The sequence below is a fragment of the Macrosteles quadrilineatus genome, unplaced genomic scaffold (assembly GCF_028750875.1).
Source record: "Macrosteles quadrilineatus isolate MER2022 unplaced genomic scaffold, UCM_ALF_1.0 Scaffold_9__3_contigs__length_116548681, whole genome shotgun sequence".
NCBI classification, from domain to species: domain Eukaryota; kingdom Metazoa; phylum Arthropoda; class Insecta; order Hemiptera; family Cicadellidae; genus Macrosteles; species Macrosteles quadrilineatus.
In genome coordinates, this window is record NW_026542602.1 from 18670406 (window position 1) to 18683511 (window position 13106).

The following is a 13106-nucleotide window of genomic DNA, read 5'->3' on the forward strand; positions in this document are numbered from 1 at the left end:
GAAATAAAAAAGAATATGGCTATCCATCTGTACTTGGCATACCTGTTACAATCTGAAATCTTTGTTTTTTTTTACAGAACTCCCTTAACACTGGACGGTAGATTCTTCCCACCACTGTTGTTACATTTGTATATATTTCTATTAGTCTACTTTGTATGTATGCATCTAGATTATTAAAAGATAATACTTGTATATATTTTGTTATTTATATATTTTCTATTTGTATGATAAATTGTATTGAATTTATTTGTGTTCAATGTTCAATCCTTGTAATTGACATTCACTAACCTATGGGAAAAACACTTTGGCACTCCCTGGACACTGGATGGTAGATTCTTCCCACGAGCTGTTGTTGCATTTATATATATTTCTATTTGTATAATATGTATGTATGCGTTTAGATTATTAAAAGATAATACTTGTATATATTTTGTTAATTATATATTTTCTATTTGTATGATAAATTGTATTGAATTTATTTGTGTTCAATGTTCAATCCTTGTAATTGACATTCACTAACCTATGGGAAAAAAACACTTTGGAACTCCCTGAACACTAGATGGTAGATTCTTCCCACGATCTGTTGTTGCATTTATATATATTTCTATTTGTATAATATGTATGTATGCGTTTAGATTATTAAAAGATAATACTTGTATATATTTTGTTAATTATATATTTTCTATTTGTATGATCAATTGTATTAAATTTATTTGTGTACAATCATTGTAATTGACATTCACTAACCTATGTAAAAAACACTTTGGTACAGAAAACCAAGTTATCATTAGATAAATCCTCTTAATTGTTTTAAGTTAATCCATTTGTGTTATCAACAAACACATACTATGTAAATACATCTCCAGCAACAAGTTGCAAAGACAAATTTAAAAAGGCGGACATGAAATTACAATCAATTGTTATTAACTTTCATATTGGCCTACACTACACTGTTTCAATCATGTTAGCTGATGATCATTTATATATTAACTCTGGATTGGTTGGTCTGTAATGAGACCTCTAGACACTTTAATATAAAAGTTAAATGGATTTTATTTTGATAGAACTTTACTAGATTATTACAGCTTAAGATAAATTGAATGTCTGTCAATTTCCCTTAGTTCACAATTGGAATTAACAGGACAGCTAGGTCATTGGCACATAATGGTAGGTACAACATTATGACAATACACTTGTGATTGCCTTTATTATTTACTACTGTTACTATTTTATCTTTAGGTTGGGTTGGCTAAATTGATTGTCAGTACTCGTAATCCTAATTACCCTAATGGTAGGATGTCTACAGTCCAGTTTGTCACACGTTTTGGCACTAAAACTAAATTAACATGAAATATATACAATATCCCCTATTGTAGGTACTGGTACTAGATCTCGCAAAAGATGCGTTGTCACGCTTACCACTACCCGAGGATGAAACTTTGGAGTTGGATGAAAATTATGTATCTCATGTGGAATCGATTAAAATTAAATGAAATGAAATGCTTTATTTTCAATTAAACATGAAATGCAATAGGTATCGTCAGAACAAATACGGTAAAAATATACAATTTTTATAAAAATAAAAACTAAAATGCAAAAATCACACAGCAAACAAAACCAAAAACAAACCATGCACAAAACTACTGTCAAAACAAAACAATCTGTTACTTACGTACATAGGAAAAACTCCCTCACAGTATCCTTGGGAATGTCAAAGAAATCGCTGGTCTTATAAAGTGGGAAAGCCAATATAAAAGTGCCCGGAGATTGTTTTTGAATTTTCTGTTGGTTTGGTTCCAAGCTGTACAAGAAATGTGGTTAAGAAGCCTTATGCTAAACTGACTGGAATTTCTTTTTGTTTTACTTAACATAACATAAGGTTCATCAATATTTTTCTTATTTCTGCTATTTTACATATGATAATAACCCCTACAAATAAGTGACTGGAGATCATTTTTTACATGCACAACTGAAACAAAAACATACAAACTACAAACAGTCATGATTTCCTCATTTACAAAGAGATGTCTGAAAGAGGCATCATACTCAGCGTTTGCTAGGATTCTTACAGCTCTTTTTTTATTAGCAGTACATCATTAATTTCAGCAGACCCACCCCAGAGTCTGAGCCCATACAAAAGAACTCCTTGAAAAAAAGCTACATAGGCTTTTTTAAAACAGTTTTTATTTAGACAACTTTGAGCAGGGGCGGACTGGCCCGCCGCGGTGGGCCGATACGCCTTCTCAAAATTCCAATATTTGCGCCCTCGTTAAAGGAAAAATTCATAATTTTTTTTTAAAAAATGAGACGAGACGTATTTTTAGAAAGCAAGAGTAAAAACTTTGAGTAAAAGTTTCAGCAGTGAATAGGAAAACATAAAGTCGGGTGTGAGACCTGAATAGACACTGTCGACAAGCGAGAGCAAAGCAGCTCTTCTCTCTCGTACGTGTAGGCCTACTCCGAGTGGAACTTTAATCTGTGCTGTGGTCTGAGCTACTTAAAAACAGCTGTCCTCTTCCCGCGTCATTTTACGCCGAACCCGAAAAAACCTGCACTGCGACTGCATCCGACATCGGATAATATTATTTAACATTATTTCATATTTGTTATAATATTTAATTATTGCTCACACTAACTATTTCACTTTAAGCACAGAAAACATACTACTAGTATGTTTTCTGTGCTTTAAGTCACATTTAATTTTTATCAATGTCAACTCAACTCTCTTGTAAAATGGCGTTTGCCGTGCATGTAATAAATAAATAAAGAGTGTGAGCTGCCAATTAAAATGTGTCCCTCTTTAGTGAGTGTCTAATTTGTGTCTCTGTGTCGAAAGCTTCAATTTATTTTTATATTCTTTACCTACACAGGAAACATGAACGAATGTAGTAGAATCACTACTTTTACAAAATTAAAATTAGATTTATAGTGACAGTGTATTTGTTAACTTAACAGAACAAACAGTACAGTGTTGGTTTATCAACATAAACCAAGGTGTTTGTGTTAACTCACCTAAGAAAACATAAAAATTAGTCCATTTATGAAACTTGCAGGAAACGTAGTAATTACCATTAGGTATTGGAATCTGAAGAGTCCCTAGTGATTGTGGGGGTGGAAGTACCATTTTATGGGGTTTTAAGTTTATGGGGGTAGTGATTTTGAGAAAATTTTTAACCATTACACAGTAAAGGTTAAACAGTAAACAGTATTTTAATATGTCGCTACCGCCAATTAATTAATGATTTCAATATGCACTAATTTGGTCAACTTTCCTATTTTACTTACACATAGCCAGCCCAAAATACAACCTGTACAGTTGTACCTTCGTAGTTCTCTCTAGGCTATGGCTTCCATTTCGTTTGTAGAAATAGCTTATAGGTAGGCCTACTTTAGGGTTACAGTTTTGACTTAATGTAATGCTAAAACAGTTTAAGTCAATAAATTGGTTTTTTTTCACAGTGAAAGCATATTGTTTGTGTTAAAATAATTTCATAGAAATCTGAAATATATAACTTCTGTTATTTACAGTGCCAAAAAATACAGCAGTTGCAGGTTCAGGTTGTAAACAGGAAGCATATGATTTATATTGTATGCATGCAGCCAAGTCATGCAAGGGAAAATAGTGAAAATGCACAAATATAATACGAAAGAACCTAAGAAAATCGTTTGTATTTTTATTTTTGTAAGGACATTTACTGTCAGAATAGCGCCAAGTCGTGTGGGTAAATAGTCTAAATTTTTTAAACCAAACATTGACCAATAGTGTCAGTGATCAGATTTCTGATTTCCACTGTTAATGCCTCTAGATTGCCTAAAAATGCGAGTTTACAGGTATAATTTTTAAAAAATTCCCCGGGGGAGGACCCCCGGCCCCCCTCTATACAGGGGGGTATTCCATACCCCCCAGACCCCCCGGTTGGCGCCTTCGGGCTGGTCAAGGTTTACGCCCTTATAGAGTACCCAGTCCGCCCCTGCTTTTTAGACTACTCAAAAGGAAGATAACTCTGGAAAGTTTACTGCATACTCCAAACCAAGGTTATATGAGGGCTCCAAGACAGTTTTGTATCAATAGTAGGGTACAGGCAAAACTCACCTAAGAAAACATAAAAATTAGTCCATTTATGAAACTTGCAGGAAACGTAGTAATTACCATTAGGTATTGGAATCTGAAGAGTCCCTAGTGATTGTGGGGGTGGAAGTACTATTTTATGGGGTTTTAAGTTTATGGGGGTAGTGATTTTGAGAAAATTTTTATTTATGGGATTCAAGCAAGTGGGGTGTCGTTTTCTATGTTTCTTAGGATGCAGAATTGATAAAGAACATAATAAAAGCAATAAAACCGACAAATTATCAGAAAAAGACTAATTTATTAATGGAAAACTGAATATGACAAATTAATTATAAGACCAAGTATGTAAAACAGCCCAGACCCCAATTTTTAAGGACCTTGGTCGCCCGTAATGACGTCATCAATATGGCGCTCGGAAGAGGATGCTGGGTCGCTATGATTTGATTTTCAATTAAATCTATTTCAATAACATTAAGTTTAATTAGTACCTAGGTTTGCTGCTACGGAGAGGATAATTAACAGTGTTTTTTTTTATTAAAACATTAATAGCTTAGGTCAAAATAAATAAATTTGCCAAGTTTTATCAAAACTTATCCATAAACGAGTAAACTACTACAGTTTACTTATTCTCCATAAGAATAAAATGTGAATGATAAATTTACAATTTTTGAATTTTTTCGGTAGGTAACCAATATTCGTACAAAAACACTTCAACAAACAAAATTATTTTGTTTTTAAGGTATTTAAATTCATCATGGTACTAAAAATGGTTTAGGGAGAAATTAGAAAATGTTATAGAGGGTTAAACATGACAAAACCCAATTTTGACCCCATAAATCCCCCTAAAAACCCCGTTCCAATGGTCTGATCATGCTGGATTGCGAACTCGTTAGAATCAATCCAAAGTATCCTTTCATTTCCGGTACATATAACACATCTTTTAGAGTTACAGAAATTTTATCTTCATTACTTTATTACTGACTTCAACTTAATATCACCAATACCTTCAGCTTTGGACATTTTTCCATCACCAAAAATTACAAAACGGTCTTCTTTGAGTAATTTAAAAGTTTCAAACAATTCCTTATATTACAACATAGATGTTCTGATGCTCCTGTATCAAGAAACCAATCTTCAAAAGTGTTGTAATCTAAATCAGTAAAATCTGTTGAACTTAAGCCTAATACTGTAAAAGCTTCAGATTTTCTAGATGAATCACTTTTACCACTTTTGCTCCTTTGATTCCCAAGCGCTTACAAAATGTGCATAATTCGTAGGAAGGGACATAATTACTTTCGTTATTACCATATTTTCTGAAATAACTTCACCTAACTGTTTAATCTGATTGACAATCTCTTCAACTCTCGATAAGTACTGAGATACAGTTTCATTACTATTAAATTTTAAACTAAAAAACTTCTGTTGAAGAAGGTGCAGACTCAACTCACTTTTCCTTTCATATACTGTTAAAAGTTTAGACCAGATTTCAGAAGAGTTTTTACACATTAACACATGGGATATGGCATTTTCACCAAGTCTAGAAACTATTATGTCTTGGGCTCTACAATCTTTACTATTATACTCAGCAAGGAGTTTATCATACTTATCATCACCTTCTTCAGGCATTTTCTCATCATTTACTACTACATTGTACAAGCCTTTTGCTTTCAAGGTTACTGTGGTTTGAAACTTCCAAATGTTCCAATTGTCGTTGGACAATTTAACACAATTAGGAGTAGCCTCCATTACTAACATTTAATCAAGCATAAACGTTGGTTAGCAAGATATCAAACATGCAACATGCATTTCTCTATATTTCACAACCACAAACCTTCATTTCAATATACTTAGTAGGCTGTTAGTCCTACAGTACATGACCTGTGTACCGATTTTGTTGTAAAAAGGCAACAAATCAATACAGGGTAACGCGAAGAACAGTCAGCTGGTTTAAACAATAGATCAGTATAGACCAGAATGCACCACGCACTAAAGTAGGAGAGGGGATAAGGTCTAGCCGGATGGTCACTTGCTTCCAGCAGTCCCAGTTCCTATCCAAATCTCATCGTAGCTAGTTCGGTAAAATTGTTTTTCGTTCGTGGAAATTAAATTCATTTCGCGGCGTTTGGTCGGGCAATCTTATTTTCCTTAAAATCGTACAGCCTATATCCCTAAGGGATATAATTGCCCCGCGATTGGAAATTAGTATCAGTGTCATTGTAGAAAGTGAAAAAGTTCGTTACCGGCCAACGCAGTTCCGCCATTTGAAAATTACACGTTCGTTTCACGAGTTCAATTGATCGCGTCTTGTAGAATACCGGCTAGTTACATTTCCCAATCCCTTCCCCTTTATTTGTGTCATATTTGTGGACGTCCAAACTGTAAGTAATTTGTGTTATTTATTTGTTAATTTAAGATTTCAGTGAGTCGCACTTTTGTAAATTTTTCCTGTCTTGTTTTGTCATTTCATGTAGAATAAGCACATGTTCACAGGTTCGAATTCAAATCACTGATTTTCATATCCATTCATATTGTAGCAATCCGCTTTATTAATTAGACTGTAACAACCCTATAGTATTAAGAATAAATAGGTAAAAATGTTTTTATAGGGCAATTCAGAGTTATTTAATAAGATTTTTATAGTGTTGGAATTTTTACACCGAGTCATTGTTAGTTTTCATTGTTGAGCAAATGGTACAATTCCTTTAAAGAGTGTCACAGTCAGTATCTTTTGGGGGAAATAAATTATTATCAGAGAAGGGAGCAGGTAGCTGGTTCGATTGATGCGGAAGTGTTGTTGGAAGTTGTGCCAGTTTGAACATAGATGAACCACCAAAGTGCCAAATTAGCTATAAAATAATAAAGCAACATTCTGATAAACATTACTACGATAGTAGATATAATAGGACAATATGACCCCACTTTCGGCGTTTTAGAGGCACTTTTAGGGCACTTTTTATAGGGGGAAAATGAGAAAAAAATGGAAGAGCTTTTTTTGGCCACTTTTTTTAAAGACCCAGCTCTCGACCTATACACCCCTATATAAATTTTCTACTTTTGTTAATACTAAAAATCACGTCTGGAATATGGCTCATTTTTTGGCCACTTTTTTAAAAGACCTGGATCTCGTCCAATACAAGCCTATATAAATGTTCAAACTCTATTAAAATTTCAAATCCACATCCATTCCCATGTATATTTTCAAAATCATGTGAGGTTTGTGCGTGAACTCGGGCACGCTTATGGCTATGCGTAAACTATGCCTGACTCAAATGAATGACTGTGAGTGTAACCTAATGACCCCAATCAAAACCAATTGTCAACATTCTCTGCCTGTCTGGCGCCAGTCTGTCTGGGGCAGGTTTAGACAATTGCCAAATATGTTTGATTGATTGACCTCAATTATTCAATTGTTCAATTTTGGTTTGTTCAATTTCCATTGTTAAGTTCTAAACTAATTTAGACAATTTTGTGGTATATAAGGGGGGCATTCTACGGAATCATCACTAACTCTTCCACCTGGATCTTCTTGTTATGGTAAGTCTTTGACATCTAAGCTAGACTAATGTAATATGTTGTTGCGTGTCGGGTCATGGGATCAATTGGTGACGTAATTGATGCTTTTACTCATACTCTGTATTTCTTTTAACTTAGGAGTGTAGCTAATTTCCCGAGTCCATTTTTAAAAACTTAGCCGAATTGAGTCACTAAGGAACTTGTAAAAATGTATATAAGTCTATTTTTAAACACTTAGAGTATTTTGAACAGTCACCAAGGAACTTAAAATGTATATAAATCTATTTTTAAACACTTAGAGTATTTTGAACAGTCACTAAGGAACTTAAAATGTATATAAGTCTATTTTAAAAAACTTAGCCAAATTCACTCATGAGGGGGACTTTGAGTCAAAAGTTTGCACAAGTTATTATTTAAAAACTTAGCCAAACTTCACGCACTGGGGAACTTTGAGTCAAAATGTGTACAAGTTATTATTAAAAAACTTAGCCGAATTATACTCACTATATAATTTTGTCAAGTCCCTTTTAACGTAGGTAACATAGTCTTCTCTATAACTAACACTCACTCTGTATATATGTAGACTCAGCATTCTGAATTGCTAAAAAGTATTTTTATTTAAGATTTTGGATTTAGTTTTGATTTAGAAAATTACAATTGCCAAATCTTATTGTATGAAATTGTTTTGAATATTAAAATTTAAAATTTTGATTTAAATTATTATTTCCCATTAATCGAAATTGTCTAAAATGTAATTTCCACCATATAGAACATGCTAACTTAGTTTTTTTAGTTACATGTCAACTGTGTGCTGCTTCTCTATCCAAAAAAGTAACTTATTTTGTTATTACTATTTTTAAGTGAGTCAAAAATATATACAAGTTATTTTTTAAAACTTAGCCAAATTCACTCACGGGGGAACTTTGAGTCAAAAGTTTGTACACGTTATTTTTTTAAAACTTAGCCAAATTTACTCACGGGGGGAACTTTGAGTCAAAAGTGTGCACAAGTTATTATTTAAAAACTTAGCCAAACTCACTCACGGGGGGACTTTGAGTCAAAAGTGTGCACAAGTTATTATTTAAAAACATAGCCAAATTTTATGCACCGGGGGACTTTGAGTCTAAAGTGTGTACAAGTTATTATTTAAAAACTTAGCTGAACTATACTATATAATTTTGTCAAGTCCCCTTTAAAATAGGTAACACTCACTCTGTATATATGTACACTCAGCAATCTGAATTGCTAAAAAGTATTTTTTATTTAAGATTTTGAATTTAGTTTTGATTTAGAAAATTACAATTGCCAAATCTTATTGTATGAAATTGTTTTGAATATTAAAATATAAAATTCTAATTCAAATTATTATTTCTCATTAATTGAAATTGTCAAAATGTAATTTCTACTATATAGAAGATGCCAACCTATTTTTTAATTACATATATAAAAATGAAGACTACATGTCAACATTGTTTTGCATCGCTCTCCAAAAAAAGCAACCTGATTCGCCACTACAAGGTAATACATAAAATGAAGGTGAAACTGTGCAAAGTTTGTGATATAATCTGTGATAATAACATGGCTCTAAAATCTCATATATTACAAACTCATAAGACTTGTAATTTCTGTAAAAGAAATGTTGTTGGTCATTTTAAAAGACACATCAATTCTTGTAACAAATGTCCATATACAATGATTAAATTTGTTGGTGAATCGATTAAAACTGAACTTAAAAGTACTCTTCAGTCTTGTCCTCTACCGATAAAATGGACTTTAGTAAGGAGAATCAAATTTGTAAAATATACAATAGATCAAAATGGAAAATTAGTTAATGAGAAAGAATGTATTGCAGATTTTAGAAGCCTTACTACCTTAACCATTGAGAAGAGAGATTTAAAGCCTCAAATTGAAAATGCTCTTTTAAAGATTGACGCTTCCATACACAAATATCAAGCCGAAGGCAGTGGATGGATTTATGACCATACTAAATATTGGCAGTTGCACGTTTACAAGTATAAGCCCCTAACTCCAAAGTCATATATCCCCACACCAAAAAGTATTAAATTGACAAAAGCAGTTTTAAATATAAAGAATGCTGATAATAAATGCTTCCTTTGGTCAATTTTAGCAGCTTTACATCCAAGGAATGCTAAACATGCTGAAAGGGTATCGAAATATGCACCCTATGAAAATCAGTTAAATATGACAAACATAAAGTATCCTGTTAAAATATCTGATATAGATAAATTTGAAAGACAAAATAATATAAGTGTTAATGTATTTGGAGTTGAAGACCAAAAATTTATATATCCATTAAGAAGAACCAAACTGAATAGTAATGCTCACATAGATCTATTATTATTACTACAAGGTCGTAAATCACATTACTGTTTAATTCGTGATTTTGATAGGTTAATGCTACGGTCTACGAAACAAGACCACAAGAAGTATTTTTGCAAGTTTTGTTTACAACATTTTTACACCAAAGATAAATTAGAACGTCATATAACATATTGTAAGAACTTTGATGCACAAAGAGTGGAAATGTCTAAACAAGATACATTACAATTTAAAAATTATAAATATCAACTTAAAGCCCCATTTGTGATTTATGCTGATTTTGAGTGCTTTATAAACTCCAATATACATATTCCATCGGGATTTGCATTTGTCGTAGTAAAAGATTCTAAGATTATTTCTGAAGAGTTATATAGTGGTGCAAATGTTATGGATGTGTTTTTTGAAAGATTATTTGAGACTTATGATTTTATTAAAAGTCAAATGGCGATATATATTCCCCTTGTAATGACTCCTGAGCAAGAGGCATCTTTCCAAAACTCAACACATTGTCATATTTGTGAAAAGCCTCTATATTTTGATAGGGTACGAGAACATTGTCATTCAAATGGCCAATACCGTGGAGCTGCCCACAATGATTGTAATTTAAACTATAAAGTAACAAAGAAAATACCAGTATTCTTCCATAACTTGAAAAATTACGATGGACATTTAATAATGCAACACTTGGGAAAATATAATCGTAAATTAAATTGCATAGCCAAAGATATGGAAAAGTACATTTCATTCTCTGTTGATGATTTAGTATTTTTAGATTCCTATAACTTTCTGTCCCTTCCATTATACAAATTAGCTTCCAATTTAAATACATTTAGATTTATAGACAATCCACTACTACAACGCAAAGGCGTATTTCCCTATGAATATATGACAGGACCAGATAAGTTTGCAGAGTCTCTACCTCCAATTGAAAAATTTTACAGTACTTTAACTAAAGAACATATCTCTCCCATCGAATATGAACATGCAAAACATATCTGGACCCATTTTAATATACATAATTTACAAGAATATCATGATTTATATCTTAAAACAGATGTATTGCTACTGGCTGATGTGTTTGAGACATTTAGAGACCTGTGTTTAAAGGATTACAAACTTGACCCCGTACACATGTATTCACTTCCAGGACTAACATGGGAAGCCTGTCTTAGAATGACTGGCATAAAATTACAATTATTTCAAGATATTGACATGCATTTGTTCATAGAAAGTGCAATCAGAGGAGGAGTCAGTATGATTTCCACACGTTACGCTAAAGCCAATAATAGATATATGGGTGAACATTATGACCCCAAACAAGAGAGTGTGTATTTAGTATATTTAGATTGTAACTCGCTATACTCCACAGCTATGTGTGAGACACTACCCGTGGATGGATTTCGTTGGACGAATGAGATAGACTACAAAATATACAAAAACAATCAAAATGATGAGTTTGGATACATTTTAGAAGTTGATTTAAAATATGATAAAAGCTTACATGATTTACATAATGACTATCCATTAGCACCTGAGAAAATGAATGGCAAATTAATACCTAATTTAAATGACAAAACTAAATATATTTTACATTATAAAGCATTACAAAAATATGAAGAATTGGGTTTGATTGTTACAAAATACCATAGAATTTTAAAATTTAGACAGTCTAAATGGCTTGCGCCCTATATTAATTTTAATATTGAAAAACGCAAATGTGCTGAAAATGATTTTGAAAAAGACTTTTACAAATTGTTAAATAATAGTCTCTTTGGTCGAACAATTATGAACCAACGCAAGTTTCGTGATATATATCTCAAGGATGAGTCACTATTAACTAAATATGTCACTAATCCAAGGTTCGACTGTAGCAAAAAGTTCGATAACAATTTACATGCTATACATTTAAATAAATTAGTTGTAAAGTTTAATAAGCCGATATATTTAGGAATGACCATTTTAGATATCAGTAAAGTAATAATGTATGATTTCCACTATAATTATATGTCAAAATTTAAGAACAAAAGATTTCTTATGACAGATACAGATTCTTTAATGTATTCTATAGTTACAGAGGACTTTTACAAGGAAATAGAATGTGACTTGCACTTTTTTGATACCTCTGGATATAGTAAAGACCATTTCTTATACTCTGATAAAAATAAAAAAGTCACTGGCAAGTTTAAAGACGAATTAGATGGTCATATTATGTATGAATATTGTGGTTTAAGACCAAAGTTATATTCTTATATTCCTCTAAAATGGTTATATGAAGAAGACAAGCAAGCTTTAGAGGTCAAAAAAGCTAAAGGAGCTGATGGTGCTACAGTTAAACATCTCCTCAGACATCAACATTATTTAAACTGTCTTGCAACTGGGCAAGATTATTATGAAAATGTGACAAGAATTAAATCTACAAATCATCATCTTCAAACCTTAACTATGAATAAGAAAGTACTATCGTTTGACGATGACAAGAGGTTTATTCTGGAAGATGGCATCAATACTCTTGCGCTTGGTCATTATAAAATTGATCAAACATAAATCTATATTTGCCATTATTCTTTGACCTTTCTTTGTCTATTACAAAAAAGCCATATTTAGTTTTATCCCAACATTGATGACAGAGATTTCTAAATTGGTTAAATGAAAAGTCATTACCAACATGATTGTTATATACATGTTTTAAATTTAAATCATCTTGTTTAAATAATATTAGGAAATTTACATTATCACGTAAATGTTTATGTACTTTGCTGTAAGATTGACACAAGTAAAAACAGTTAATATTTTTATGTCGACCCATTGAAAAAAATTGTGTAATATTTTGACTATTTATGTCATCAAATACAACAACTGACTGTGATTTTACATCATTTGGTGTGATTTCACAGTCAGTAAACGTGTGTAATTTCACTTCGTCACACAAACTAAATATTTCAATTATTTTTTTATATTTTTCTTGTTCTAAAGATTTAGATATTAAATATAAGTTTGTAAATTTTAATCCTTCCTTTTTCACAATTAAATTGTAAATTACAACCGTCTTCCCACTTCCACTTGGACCACAAATAACACATCGAATATTGGTAGGAAATAGACCCAACTTCTTTGGTATATTTTCCTTAGTATGTACTATTTTAAATTTATGTTTTTGTTGAATAAAAGACATTTTTTATATAAT

The 13106-nt window shown here is 31.9% G+C and overlaps 1 protein-coding gene across 1 annotated transcript in view; it reads right to left on the bottom strand.

Moving 5' to 3' along the window:
- The window catches only part of LOC129003271 (uncharacterized), a 43763-nt gene that overhangs the window by 1203 nt on the left and 29454 nt on the right, over positions 1-13106 (bottom strand). Inside the window, exon 2 of the mRNA XM_054431562.1 lies at positions 1677-1801. Within this exon, the coding sequence (XP_054287537.1) occupies positions 1677-1801 (125 nt within the window). The remainder of the gene's footprint in view (positions 1-1676; positions 1802-13106) is intronic.